General features: G+C 37.4%; 1 protein-coding gene across 2 annotated transcripts in view; it reads right to left on the reverse strand.

Moving 5' to 3' along the window:
- Positions 1-795: 795 nt before the first annotated feature.
- LOC121738475 (ATP-binding cassette sub-family G member 1-like) overlaps positions 796-15,583 on the reverse strand; it is a 37,324-nt gene continuing 22,536 nt past the window's right edge. For both annotated transcript variants that reach the window (XM_042130543.1, XM_042130550.1), the window contains exons 3-11: positions 13,013-13,172; positions 11,108-11,253; positions 9,287-9,525; positions 7,589-7,720; positions 6,830-6,969; positions 4,670-4,826; positions 3,966-4,066; positions 2,942-3,097; positions 796-1,234 (exon numbers count right to left, since the gene is read on the reverse strand). In XM_042130543.1, coding sequence (XP_041986477.1) covers positions 887-1,234; positions 2,942-3,097; positions 3,966-4,066; positions 4,670-4,826; positions 6,830-6,969; positions 7,589-7,720; positions 9,287-9,525; positions 11,108-11,253; positions 13,013-13,172 — 1,579 coding nt within the window. In that variant the 3' untranslated portion in view covers positions 796-886. The remainder of the gene's footprint in view (positions 1,235-2,941; positions 3,098-3,965; positions 4,067-4,669; positions 4,827-6,829; positions 6,970-7,588; positions 7,721-9,286; positions 9,526-11,107; positions 11,254-13,012; positions 13,173-15,583) is intronic.

The following is a 15,583-nucleotide window of genomic DNA, read 5'->3' on the forward strand; positions in this document are numbered from 1 at the left end:
AGGTGGCTAGTCAATTTAAGTTGATAATAATAATAATAAATTCATTTATTCACAAAAAATACAGCTTTACAAAAACATTGGTGGAGATTTCTATTAAGTAGAGACTTGTGCCAGAAGTTGATAGATACCTACTTACTGAATATTATGTATAACTGTCCTCGTTTAAAAATACTTATTAACTGTTTTACATACCTGTATGTATTGTGGATTCTAGACATAATATGGCTCTCCTAACATGATTTATACTTAAGTATCTACATATTAATAAGCACCATTAATATCATAAAGTAAGCACCATACCATAATTCAAGAATAGCGAGTTAAATATGTATAGTTAACTAAATAGGTAACAAGGTATAAGCGCGCCTTAAGTAGCAGATAAATAATGTACACTATAACATTTTAAATTTTCGCGTTGCATTATAATTAAACTTTTTAATCGGGACTTAACGCGACTTATTTAAGTAGTAATGCTACTACGAGTACATACTTTTTCTCGACGTTTCGGCCGTGTTGCAACGGCTAAACGGCAACGGCAGAAAAAGTTATTATATCAGTTAACCCGGTCTTATTCCTCGAATGTAAAATAAATCGAGTTAAAGGGTCTACCATATTTTAAGAACGTGTTTAGGATGAAAAGGATCAGGAAACGATTGCCATCAACCGTGATAGCAAAATTGTACTATCAGAGAAGTTGATCCCTATGCAAATCGGGGACCTACGTAGTTTGGTCGCGTTGCGTCAAACCCAGCTGACAGATCACAATTAACATTGAATTGACATATTCGACCAAATAACGTTGGTCTGTCAATTGCATAGGAATCAACTTCCTCGATGGTACTATGTAAATAACTTCCTGGTCTTTATAACCTAAAGACCGTACACATTATCTGCAAGCTTTGTAGACGCGGAATTTCAGAACGCACACGAGTAAAACTTGGAGCAGAATAATCCATGCGCCCAGAGCCACGAAATCCGTATTGATGTCCATGTCGTCGAGTCCTAGATACTTCAAATAGGCCTGGGGTTTCTTGAACATGCAAAACGTTTCGTGACAAGGTAGAACAGGTCGGCCAAAGTCGTAGACTATCTTGATGAAGGCGTCGAAAGAGTACTGGAAGTACGAGACGAGAGCGAAGGGCTTGAGGTAGTAAGGTATTTCCGGGTACTTGATGAAGAAGCCAGAGAACATCAGCATGGGGATGTTGGCTGCCGGGACCACGAAGAGGCCGAGCTGAGAAAAAATAGGAAGTACAAATTAACTAACTCGGTATCTATTAACGTTTATGGTTCATGAGATGTGGTAGGTACATAACTTATGGACATTTTAATTGTAATTATACAGGATGTAACAAAACTCACTTGAATAGAGTTCACTGTGAAAGTAGCAGCGCTGAACGAATATTTTTTTGTGATTTCTATGGGCAAGCGCGCCCCAGTGTCATGAATTTGCCCATAATAGAAAACTTTAAAAAAAGTTTTTCTTTCAGCTCGACTATTTAGACAGTGAACACTGAACTCTTATACAAGAGACACACCCACCTACCACTATGTTTTGTTACACTCTGTACGTATAACGTAATAACGTAGACAAAACAATATTTGTCAACGTTATTACGTTACACATTTTATATGTAAAAATGGATTTCCAAATGTGTTAGTCGCGCTAAAACTCGAAAACGGCTGAACGGATTGGGCTGATTTTAGTCTTAAAATATTCGTAGAAGTCCAGGGAAGATTTTAAAGTGACACGAAGTTCACCGGGACAGCTAGAAAATCATAATATTTACTTTTTAAAAACTTTTAGGTCAAGGCCATATTGTGTGAAAAAAAGAGTTCAACGCGCACGAAGCTGTGAAAAATATTTTTTTATTCACTTACTTTCATTTACTTTCCTGCTTATGCAAATGTAAGTATTACATTGAAATAATATAAATATTATTTCAATGTAATACCTACACTTGATTGTATCTTTGTAAGTGTAAAAATAATTATAGAAAAGCTTTATAATTTATAATTCTTCTTATCTCTCAAGTTTCCATGAAAACCTTAACTAATTTCAAAATACTTATATACCCCACTAGATGACTCCGTTGCGCCAAATATTTGCTTATCGCGCGGAGCCGTACGTTTTCTCGGCACAAACATTATCCTATGTCCATTCCCGGGACCCAAAGTTTTTCCACACCACAACAAAATCGGTTCAACGGTTTGGCCGTGAAGAGGTGACAGACAGAGAGACACATGTGTACAATGTGAAAATTTATAATATTAAGTATCTATAGATATGAAGTCGATTCCTTGGCAGATGGCGGACCTAAGTAAACCACAATATGTGACATGACGTAGGTCCGCCGACTGCTTAGGGTTGAATCAGACCGCAACGCGACGCGTAGATGCATTTCTAAATTAGTATGGATTTGACAGATTTGCAAAAGGTCTGACGCAATTGAAATCAATTTCTTCGATGGCGCAAAACAGATTAAACAGAACTAACGAGAAGGCCGACTCAGAAGCATAAAGTTAATATACCTAGCGGAATAGAGCAACAATCTCGAGCTGTCAAACGTAACCGAAATTAGTTTTATTGGTATACACTACACAAGCATGATTGAACATGAATTCTATGAGATTGTCAGCGTGCGGCACGTGCCGACTGGACGTCAAAAAAAGAGTGCTGCACGCAGTGTTACTGATAGTGACATCTCTCTTGCTCAGGCCTTTGTTTCTCTATTCCGCTAGGTATATTAACTTTATGCTCAGAAGAGATCTCGATACGTTTGACGTAGCATGTCAGATCGGCCGGCGCACGCCGTACTAATGCACTTAGCATTGTGAAACATATTGAAAGTGAGAGACGCGCCCAACTCGCGTATATTCACCCGTTTGTTTGAAGTCGAGGTACTCCTTAGTTCTGTCTACTCTGGTACATCCCACTCACCTTAACCCCGCACGAGGCGCCGACGACGAGGCCGAAGTTCTGGGCGAGGACGGTGACGAGCGCACACACGCCCCACGCCAGCCCGATGCGGAACGGCTCCAGCGGCTGCGACGTCAAATACCAAGCGGGCAGGACAAACGCCGTCGCGCACAGCAACTGAAATTATAAACCGATTTTGATGAGTACATAATATTTGATTTCCAGAAATGGACAAGAGATTTTACGGGAAAAAATCGGATTTAAATACTATCAGAGACTTTGATAGGCAGACGGCGGCCTAATTTCAATAAGAAGTATTATGTCAAATCCAGACTATAAGTCTGGGGGCACATTGTCTGAAATTACTGATCAGAAACAGTTGAACGTCCGCGCTGTCTCTTACATTTTGTACTGAGCCGAGTGAGCTCGAACTCGCCGGAAGGATATTTCGGATAGTGTGCGGGGTGGCGATCCGGCCGAATTCAAATGTTTCTGATCAGAATTCGGACAATGTGCGGTCGTGCTTGTCCTTACATTTTGTACTCGGCTCAGTACAAAATGTAAGAGACAGCGCGGACGTTCAACTGTTTCTGATCAGAAATGTACAATGTGCGGCCGGACTTAATCACAACACAATCCCCGCGTTCCATTTAGCGTTAAAAACGATCAAATCGCTCAAAGTAGTCCAGGCATTTTAAGCGTTTTAATAGTTTTTAACGGTAAATGGAACAGGGGATAGACATAAACTAAAACGTAGTGTATATATTATTCTCTTTGACATAAACTAACCAAATGACTGAGCGTAGGCTTGAATCAAATAAAACCAATGAACAAATACGTTACTTTGTGTACGTAAACATTGTGACTAGTGAGAAGCTGGTAAAGGAAATGGCACACTTTCACGACTATTCTCGAGTTACGTAAATAGTTTCTACGTAACTAGAAGTGAGTTTTCCAAGAACCCCGACTGTTTTTAAAGTGCTTGGAAAACACTGAGATACTAGTAGATACAATACATTTTAAAAATCTAATAGGTAGTTCCCACCTGAATTGGCAGATCGATGAGAATCTTGGAGAAACAGTACGTCGACAAATAATACCACTTGTTCAAATGTTCGCGGAGCACGACTTTTGATTCCACGGGAACTGAAAAAGAAAAGTTCGAATCAATGACTATTTTAAAAGAGGGCGGTAAATTTGCTATTCTGTCCCAGGATTTTAGCTAGGGGGGGGGGGGGGGGGCAGCATACTTGTTTGGAGAACATTGAAAATTAGTAGAGAGTAGGTAACACGTTTTTATTAATTTCCACTTGCTAGGAAAATTTACGTTTATTTTATCTTTTCAGGCGGGGGCTGCCCCCCCCCTCACCTGCGTCCTGCCCCTACCTGGGTATGCCGCCCATGATTCTGTATCTTATGAAAGTTTTGTTTATGTTTTTGTTTTTTCATCATCAGCATCAGGTTGGCTGACAAGACGTGTTTCTTACAACTTAGCATGATAGTTATATACTGATATTACCATGTGAAACCACTTTTTATTTTCATTGTGTTATTTTCAAAAGATACACATTTTACAGTAATCTAGAACCAGTGCCGGTTTTAGGACTACCAACGCCCTGGGCAAATTTTTTTTTCGGCGCCCAGGGTTTTGGTTAGTGGTGACTGGTGGTGCTAAAAAACCGTTTTGATTGCTTTCGGCGCCCCATTTTATAACGCCGCTACGGTCTAGACTCTAGAACATCGACTTACAGGTATTTATCGTAGGCATAGCGTTGGAGAAGAAGAGGAAAAGCAGGAAGAAGAACAGGCAGGCCGTGTTGGTGACCACCCGCTCCGCCGCCTGCCCCGCGCCGTTGTACAGCGCGCCCAGCATCAGCGCCACTATGAAGTGTGTCACCAGCCTTATCTGGAAGTAACATAATATTCTCCATTTAAAAATACAAAAAATACGGTTCGGCATGGTTTTGGTAGGGTTGCCATCACCCAAATTTCCTTCGTCGGTCCGGCACGACAAAATTCCCGAACATTTGGCCGAAATGTGATTATTTCCCCGGACACCTCTTAAACAGTATTTACGATAACTTCTATGCCAATTTTTGCTTTTCCAACAAGAATTTGTAAAAATCTGATTAACTCAAGTCCGTGCAAGAAACAGTGTGTTTGCTTAGCGAGTTTTCATCTTTCGTTTATTGCTGCATAACTTAAGAGTTAAATTTCTCTCATCAAAAGTGTTTGGATTTCACCCGGACGCTTTTCAAAAAACCGGCCGGACGCACCCCGGACACCCTTCAAACTAGGACAAATCCGGGGAAATCCAGACGGATGGCAACCCTAGGTTTTGGAAACATTCTGTGCATTATTGACCAAGAGCGTCCGTGGCCTAGTGGGAAAACCTTTGGTTCGCTCTCGAGAAGGTGCAGGTTCGATCCTGGGTGGTGGCCTGCAGTACCAATGAGACATTTCCGGATCTCAAGTATAATATAATGCGGACGTTCGTACGGTGAAGGAAAACATCGTGAGGAAATTAGTTGGTCTAGTCCAGAGGAATGAGCAGGTGCGTATTGACCTGCTCATTCCTCTGGACTAGGCCGACTATGTCGCAAGTATGCCGATTGCCGTTATGTGCTTGGGTATTGTTAACCCCCCAAGAATAGAATATAGTATCCTAACAATGCAGTTACCTATTGGTGTATATATAGTTATTTATTATTTAAATATTTCATTGTAAAGTCTGTTTGGAACAGTTATCTATTAAACTTATTATTTATTACTTATAAAAAAAGACGAGAAAAATATTGCTTAAAGGGTTTTAAAAAAAATATTATATCGATTACAATTAGATTGATTGTAGGCATAGGTAAATATTTAATTCCATAAACGTGTTTTAATACTTGTACCTAGATACCTACCAACAATTATCATAATAATAACAATTAAATAATAAGAAGAGGCCACGAAATGTGCCGTTGGCGGTTGGTGCATGGTGTCATCATTGATAGTCTTATCTCCTTTACACACAATATACCTACTTCATTTATAAATAGAACACAATTATTATTCCTTTGTTGGGACTGATATACTTAATTCAAATTATACTATTGGATTTTTTTTGTTCTGCGGAAATATTGAGATTCTCATCTCAATGTTTCCAAACATAGAGATTAACCAGACTGCTCAGTGCTTCCACATTTTGATCTTTTACAAGAATACCATCAGAGATATATTATGTTATATTGTAAAGTCAATATAAGTCGTGATAAATAAAGTAGACATTGACAGAACCAGATTGCGTTGGTTGTTCATCTGTCTGTGAATAAATTTCTCATATAATCACTATTTCAAATTTAAAACTTTTAACAGGTGTTTAGGGTTCCGTAGTCAACAACGAACCCTTATAGTTTCGGTCTGTCCGTCTGTCTGTGTGTACGCGGTTTTGCTCACAGACTATAGACCTACAACGCTGTAATTCGGCATGAATGCGCATGTTACTGGTGCCGACAAAATGCTAATATATAAAATCTTAAAAAAAAATTATAAGACCTCCCCTACACATCAAGCGGGGATGATTTTTTTATTTCGCGGCTAAGAAGACTTCATAAGTTATTGAGTAATAGTCGATCAACTAAAAAAAATGTATTCGACGAAGTATAAAGGAACTTTTTGTTCAAATTCCTTTGAACGTGACTGAGGTGATGTTGTTAGTGTAGTATGTAGTGTTAAACACGTTATAATTAATGTCTTGTCATTGATTAATAAAAAATTAGCGGTACTACTGAACCCTATATTGCGCGTGGCCCGACACGCACTTGGCTGTTTTTTTTTAAACTCAGCTCGAATCATGCGTTTCACGAACCTTAACTCCATTTATTAGGTTGGCCCATTCATACCGAAGCTTGGCTTGTTATTCACCTGTGTCAGATGCACGTCTCTCATCGCGCCTATGAACCCTCGTTTGAGCAGCGCGGCCATCTGTTGTCCCCAGTTGGCGGTGTACTCGCTCACGTACTCTACATTAGACTTCAGTAACGCCTCCGCCTCAGCTGATTTCTCTGAAAAATAAAATGATAATGAAAAGCAAAGAAGATATGAAAATTAAGCTTCAAGATTTGCCAAATGTAACGGTTAAGTTGTCGGTGTCGGGCTAAAGAAGTAAGACTTTGGCCGGGAATCGGGATTATCAAATCCGGCATCTGCGCGCCGCGCGGCGCCGAATTTTTTCAGGGCGATAAATATAAAACTATGTCAATACTTCAGAGTCAAATAGGAAACATCATCATTATAAGATCTTCATCATTATATAATGTAAAAAGAAGAGTCCATGGCGTGATGGACTAGGTACGTAATTACAATTAAGTAATAATATTATTTCAATTATCCTTGGTGCGAAAAACCTATATAGTATATACAAAGATAGCGAAAATAGATATAAGCGAATAGCCCATAGACGGCCTCAAATTACATGATTAAAAAAAACAGGAAACATCAAGTTGTGCCAAAAGTCGGCGTTAGGGTTGAAAATCGATCAATAGAATAGAATTGATCAATTTTCAGCGCTACAATAGAGTTGAAAACCTCTCTATTCCACTACGAATCCCTAAATTTATCGGCGTTCCGGATTGTGGATCTGAAATTCATAAGTAATAAAAATAAACTCTACAATCCACATACCTGCGTTTCCATTTCTTTGTTTAAGTACTTCAGGATTACACGACACCTTGTTCATTTCTATGGCGTAAGATTTGGCTTCGTTTTCCAAAAATGATAGACTTTGTGAATTTTCTTTGCTAGCGATTTCCAAAACTGTAACGAAAAATTTGGTACCTTAGTACATACGTATAATGCTTTTAACCTAAACATCTTGATAGAAGATATCATTTGTTTTCATTAAAACTTATTGATAGTCCTGCTTTTCATAATAATAATTGATAAACCAATATGAGAAGTAAAAGTTATCATTGTTTTAGATTACTATAACAAGGATAATTATAATAATAATTAAAAGTTAAAACAATGTCGAATATTACAATCTAAATTCACATCCTCACATCATCTTTCTAAGCCTATTAAAATTAAATCTTATCTATTATTACTTACCTAATATCTGTCTATTTATGCGACATGTCTCTATTTTAAACTATTACCTTCATGTGTCTTACACAATAATTATAATCATATTGAGTCATAAATCATAATATAATAATTATGATTTACATTCTATTGAAAAAAAATGTAGGAAGGCAACATTCTAACACACGTACGTACCTACTGGCTGATATAATCATAATTCATAACGATCGACACACGGATTCTATTATGTTTGGCTGGCTTTGTAACCTTTGGGTTTTGAGCAACCCCTGTATTTTTTCTACATGTACTTAACATAAATAAATATTTTATGCTGAGGTCATTGATTGCACATTTTTTCTATCACTGCAGTTCACCTGATGGAAAAACCCGTGAAAAGGAGATCTTTTTTCTTGCCCTTTTAATAATAACTAGCTATTTGACCGAACTTTGCTCGGTATTCGATAAAACACGAATAAAATGACATTTTCTAAAAATGATTCCTAGCTAGATCGATTTATCGCCCCCGAAGCACCCAATATACTAAATTTCATTAAAATCGTTGGAGCCGATTCCGAGATCCTAATTATATATATATATAAATATATATATATATATATATATATATATATATATATATATATATATATATATATATATATATATATATATATATATATATATATATATATATATATATATATATATATATATATATATATATACAAGAATTGCTCGTTTAAAGATATAAGATAACATAATATTATCATTCAGGTACTTTTTTTTTTAATGAAATAAGGGGGCAAACGTGCAAACGGGTCACCTGATGGAAAGCAACTTTCGCCCATGGACACTCGCAGCATCAGAAGAGCTGCAGGTTCGTTGCCGGCCTTTTAAGAGGGAATAGGGTAATAGGGGAGGATAGGGATGGGAAGGGAATAGGGAAGGGTAGGGATGGGAAGGGAATAGGGGAGGGTAGGGAAGGAAACAGGGAAGGGGATTGGGCCTCCGGTAAACTCACTCACTCAGCGAAACACAGCGCAAGCGCTGTTTTACGCCGGTTTTCTGTGAGAACGTGGTATTTCTCCGGTCGAGCCGGCCCATTCGTGCCAAAGCATGGCTCTCCCACGTATAAAATTCATTCAAATCATTCAGGTACTTATCACATTTTTGCTTGTCTTGTATTATTATAATGGTTGTCTCTATGTATGTTGTCTATACTCTATCACACGCCATCTCTACTCATTATCACGTGATCTATATGGTATCTATTGGGCAGAAACAGCAGATCATTAAACTTACGATAGTCCGCGATGTTATAGTACTGTGGACACACGAAGCCGTATTTGGCCAACGTGGCGGGGACGTCAGATATCGCGCCCGCGTATAGAGTCCTGCCGTTGGACAGGACCACCACGTCGTCGGCCATGTTGAACAGCTGTGATGACGGCTGGTGGATGACGCAGGCCACCGTCTTGCCGCTGTGGGCCACCGCTTGTAAGGCGCTGGCAACTGACAGCGATGACACTGAGTCCAGCCCACTGGGTAAAATTAAAGGACAAATATTAGCGTTAAAAGAAATTCAAGAATGTAAGATGCATTAGGGGTGTGTTCCGAAATATGAACCCAGTATATACTCCAGAGCTTATGGCGTCGATTCATGACGTTATAAGCTCATATGAAACTACTTCATCAATTCTTCATAATTTCTAGCAATGTTTAATAGCATGTACCTAACATAAACTAGGCACGCTATTACTATACATAATATGTTGATACAAACTGTTGACTACATATTACATAATCAATGATCATAAACATAAGTAAGCAGCATAAGACTAATGATTTTGAACCGTAATTATTATGAGAGTGGTTTAAACTTTAAAGTTCACAATTAATGTTATAGCTATGTAGTGCGTACTTATAATTGTACTTACATTAATAAAATTAATTATAATTGCCTATACTAACGACTATTTGAAAATTGATCTAGAAACTATATAAACCGAAGTAGGTAGTAAACAACCTCTACATTAATGTTGTAATATTAAATCTTTAATGTCTCTATCTTTTAGTAGGTATCTATTTAGTACAAAGTGCCTCACACACAACCTACCTATTTTAGTATTATGTATTTAGAATAGTTGTCAATAGTTTACCTAGAATCAAGACCATCCTGCGACCTTAGCTTAAGACGTTTATAAATGCCAAGATCTAGTTGACCTAGAATGACCAGATCCTGTAGTCAAGACCTTTTCTTTATCGCTTCTTTATACCTAGGTAACACTGAAAATGTTTAGAAAATGAAAAACGGCTTAAAGTAGAAAGTTGCCAATACTTTTATTGTTTTTAGAAGTAATCTCCGTTCCTCTCTACACATCGTCACATTCGATGGAATAATTCTTTATGAAATGGTAATAGCAGCCTATCAAAGCTTTGTTATTGAGTAAGCCCACAACGAAAGTCATAAAAAATCATTAACTGAACATTTTCTCGCGTTAAGTTCATTTTCACGTGTAACAAGAGTTTTAGATTTGCCGCCAATTCACCAAAACAATAATAATAATAATAATATAATAATATCTATGGACGCTTCACACCACGTCAGTCTGGCCCCGTGCTAAGTACCTAAAGGACTTGTGTTACAGGTACCAGACAACGGAAATATATTTAATACTTTTATACTATACATATATTTAAGATTTTTATTATATCATACACATATTTAATACACATCCAGACCCGGGAACTTTGAAAACTCTTTGTTCCGTCGGCGGGATTTGAACCCGCGACCTCCGGCTTGAGCTACCGACGCGCTCACCACTGAGCCACAGAGGTTGTCAAATGACAAATAAATGTAATATACCAGATTATGTTACCAAAGAGTTCTAAAATTGTAATTTAAAAAAAGTTTTCATTAGTAATGTTTCTAACTAGCTAGTTCTAAACACTTTCAGTGTGACCCACGTAGAATCGCCGATCAAAATGTGTGGAATTGACATAAGGCGAGTCGTCAGTCGAACGTCAGCGTCATATTAACGAACGCTTATGTCAATTCCATACATTTCGATCGAAAGAAACGAAGCGATAAAGAAAAGGTCTTGGTTAAAGGGCCTGGTTTACCTTGTCGGTTCGTCGAGGAGCATAACATGTGGGTCGGTGAGCAGCTCGCACGCGATCGTCAGCCGCTTTCTCTCGCCGCCCGACAGCTTTCCCGCGCGAGTCTTGTACGCGTCGCTCATACCCAGCTGCCTTAACACGTGGTCTATCTGTAATAAAACGGGCATAGTTGTAGTACATAATATTATTGACAGAATCCCATCAAAAACATACCTACCTGTTAAAATGGGGCCAATTTCCTATCGGCTAATTTTGGCCTTCATCAACAGCCTGATCCATAATACTTCTAATTTGAACTTGAAAGGTTAATTTAATTAATAATTATATAAATATGAACTAATACAATTAATCAAGTTTTACGTATAGCCTAATATATATTCTGTGGTATAGCACGAAAACCTGCCAAGTTCAAATTAGAAGTATTATGGATCAGGCTGTTGATGAAGATGATTACGATAAACTTGGCATTGGATTGGATTTCAACTCTTTTTTTTAGGCCAAAATTAGCCGATAACTTGTCGGCAAGTGCCGTCGATTCCCGTCGACACGTGCCGTCGGCTGCAGTCTACAAGTGCCAACGGCTGCCCGACAACATCGCGAGGCTTTGTTAGGTATTAAAATGTCGATTACACGCGACGGCATGAGCATGGAAATATTCGTAAAATTCTAAGCTTGATTTCTCTAGACACATTGCAGTAACAGTAATAAAACTGATCGAATTTTATCAAACATATTTAGACATACTAACTGGTATATATCCAATCAAATCCGTATAAGAGTACCTAGTGCTTTTAGCCTTTTATTCATCGCATTCTTGAGCACACATAAAAATCGGGAATCCCTGGGTTAAAGAGCAGTAAGAGATAAGCACTTGGCAGGCTTAAGATATTTTAAGAATCTCGATAACCTTTCATGTCAATGGACTCAAAGTAAAAATAACATTAATTGTTACTATTTTTTGCTGGTCTGCAAACCGACGTTTTTATATAATACCTACCCAATCTTCTTTATCTTTACATATTATGAATAAAACAAAGTCGCTTTTTTTCTTTCATGTCCCGTTGTTCCCTTTAATCTTTAAAACTACGCAACGGATTTTGATGATTCTTTCAGTGTTAGATAGTCCATTTATCGAGGAGGCTATAAGCTATATTTTATCACGCTAAAACTAATAGGGGCGAGGAAATAAAGGAAAATGTGGAAAAAACGGGGAATTTTTTTGAAAGGGCTCACTTGAACGCGCTAATCTCAGGAACTACTGGTCCGATTTGAAAAAATATTTCTGTGTTAAATAGCCCATTTATTGAGAAAGAAGGAGAATGTGGAAAAAATGTGGGAAATTATTTGAAAGGACTTATCTCGCGAACGTATGTCCGCGAATGTATGTCCGGGCTAAGCTCAAAAAGTACTGCATGGATTTACTTAAAATTTTGCATGAATATTAAGAGGTCGGGTCAACATAATTCGGCTACCTATTAACACGCTATCACCTATACTTTTGGTGCTGTAGAAACTTCACACAGACGACGTCGCGGGCAGCAGCTAGTTATGTAATAGGTTTGAAAATTACTATACCTTTGTAGGATTAAATATTATTACTTTAAAACAAACTTTTAATTGGGCCTTAGGTTTCAATCAGACCGAAACGCGACGCGTAGATTTTCTAAATTTGTACTGAAGACAGATTTCAATTGCGTGAGACGTCTTGCAAATCTCTCATACAATTTTTGTACGAGAGATTTGCAAGACGTCTCACGCAATTGAAATCTGTCAATTCAGTACTTTAGAAAATCTACGCGTCGCGGTCTGAATTGACCCTTAGATATACTCGTGATTATTATTGAACTTATAGTTTCGATAGTATTCACATAAGATTCTCTTGGGGAAGGGAATGATTCGGAAACTCACTGCTCGATACCGCTCCAGCCTGGACGCGCTCGGTATTTTAAGGGCGGCTGCGAACTCCAGGGTCTCCTTGACGGTGAGGTTGTCGATGAGGGTCGCGTGCTGCGGCACCAGCACCACGTTGCTGCCGGCGCCTCGAAGACATCCTGTTACACCTTTCTTCCTAAAATCATACAAGCAGAGTTAGAATAGGGGACCATACAGCGAACTATACTGAATCGCTCTTGACTTTGACTTTTTAACCCCAGACAAAAAAGAGGGGTGTTATAAGTTTGACGTGTCTGTCTGTCTGTCTGTGGCATCGTAGCAACCAAACGGGTGGACCGATTTTGATCTAGTTTTTTTGTTTGAAAGTTGACATGATCGAGAGAGTTTTTATCCTCTACCGATGCGTTAAATGTTGCTATTGGTGCAATTTTGTCGCAAGGAATAGTAGGTTCAGATAAACCAATAGCTAATGCCTCCAGAACCCTAACTCCAGTGAATGTAATTATAGTACAAAAGAAAAGGAATTGCTTGCAATAGTTTGGGCTACTAAATACTTCCGACCTTATTTATTCGGCCGTAAATTTAAAATCATCACTGATCACAAACCGTTACAATGGATCATGAAACTAAAGGAACCCAGCTCGCGTCTTACGAGATGGCGTCTTAAGCTTTCCGAATACGATTTTACTGTAGTATACTAGCAGGGAAAAATTAATACTTATGCCGATGCACTTTCCAGAATTGAATTGCATAATGATGAAACGAACTCTATAGCAGTAAATGTGTCAGAAGGATCTCACGATCCAGAAGATGAATCTAGGAAAATAACGAATAGTGTGTCCTCTTCAAGGACCGCAACTGCAAGTAAGTCCTCTTCAAGGACAGCTACTGCTAGCGAGAGATCTTCAAGGACTGCTACTGTACACACTAGCAACGAGGAACCCATATTAAATATCCCAATCTCCGATGACCCATTAACACTAGAAAGACCGGAATTCTGAACTTCCTAGAAAGACCAAGAGCGGTCAAATGACCCATCGTATGTTTTTACATTTTTTGGGTGTCTTACTATCTTGCTTTTGCATTTTATTGATCATTTAATTATTTATAAATGTGACTAAATTAAATTATAGTACAAATATTCAAGAAAATTATTTAAAAAAGCATTTTATAGACCTGCTACCGATATAATGACATTATAATGACTCCACAAGATTTATTGGTTTTGTTCCTGTATTTGAGCATAAAACACCATTTTTTCAGATTTTATATTTTCTCATTTTAGCAATAGAATGGTAAAGTTACTCTTATGTACAGTAATTCACGTCTAGAAGCCATGAATATCTTAATGAAAATACCCTATTGGAGGACAAAACTATTATTTTTTTCGTGTCGTATTTTTGGTCCCAATATAAAAATATTTATCACTAAAGCTAAAAAAGTACGAAAATATGCTTTAAAAATGAAATATACTTGAAATTAGCATAAATATCAAATTTTTTATCATATTTTCATATAACTACAATTTCGCAACCTTTAGTTTGTTATTTGCTTCGTTTGTGTAGGTAAAACAAAAAATTAAATTAACTCAGTATAAATATTTTATTGAAATTCGAACTACTAATAAACCCTGGCTGTGTTAGGTCAACTCAGGCAACAATACTATGAAAATTGACACAGGTTTTTGTAGTAACGTTGATAATTTTCAAAAAACAGGGTTTCATTAGGCAAAAAACTTGAAATACGTTACAATATCAAAACAGGCAAGTCAAAAGGTTTTATTTGTGCACATACTATATTTATAAATATATTACCATTATTTTCACATATAAAAATGTGAATTTTTAGACTATTTATGTAAATAAAAGTATTTATCCCACTTTTGTCCTATGGCTCATTGACAAGTCTATTTCAGTCAAGTCTTTTATAAATTTTAAATCAAATTTCAAATAAAATACACAAACAAAACATAATAATAATAAAAAAATTAAAAGAAAAATAAAACTTGCAAGAAAAACCCACTTTCTTTAGAAATTTTATTCAAGCGGTCAATTGACCGCTGCGGCCTTTCTAGGTAGGTTATTATTTAAAACTTATAATTATTGAGCAATCATTAAAAACACGTTATCTCAATTCAAACTATCGAAAATTATTAAATGTCACGAGAGGAAAACGAATTTCACGCATCGGTAACGAAAATATCGCAAATTAAAAATGAAAATGCGGTTATTTGACTGCTCCGGTCTTTCTAGTGTTAAAAAATTTTTCTAGACAAATAGTACTTACCGTTGTAGGCGACATTAAGGGCCGCACCATTGTCACCAAACATTCTTGTTGTTATTCAAAACTTACATTCGACCTCTATTGGAGTATGGGTTTGTGGTTTGGAATCCATACTTTAAAAAAGATATCCAACTATTCGAAAAAGTTCAGAGACGAGCTACAAAGTTGGTCAGAGGCATTAGAAACCTAGAGTATGAAGAACGATTAAAGTATCTCGGACTTACCACATTGGAAGAGCGTAGGATGAGAGGCAGCCTTATAGAAACATTCAAAATACTTACTGGTTACTACAATGTCGATGGA

This window comes from Aricia agestis, chromosome 2, assembly GCF_905147365.1.
Source record: "Aricia agestis chromosome 2, ilAriAges1.1, whole genome shotgun sequence".
NCBI classification, from domain to species: domain Eukaryota; kingdom Metazoa; phylum Arthropoda; class Insecta; order Lepidoptera; family Lycaenidae; genus Aricia; species Aricia agestis.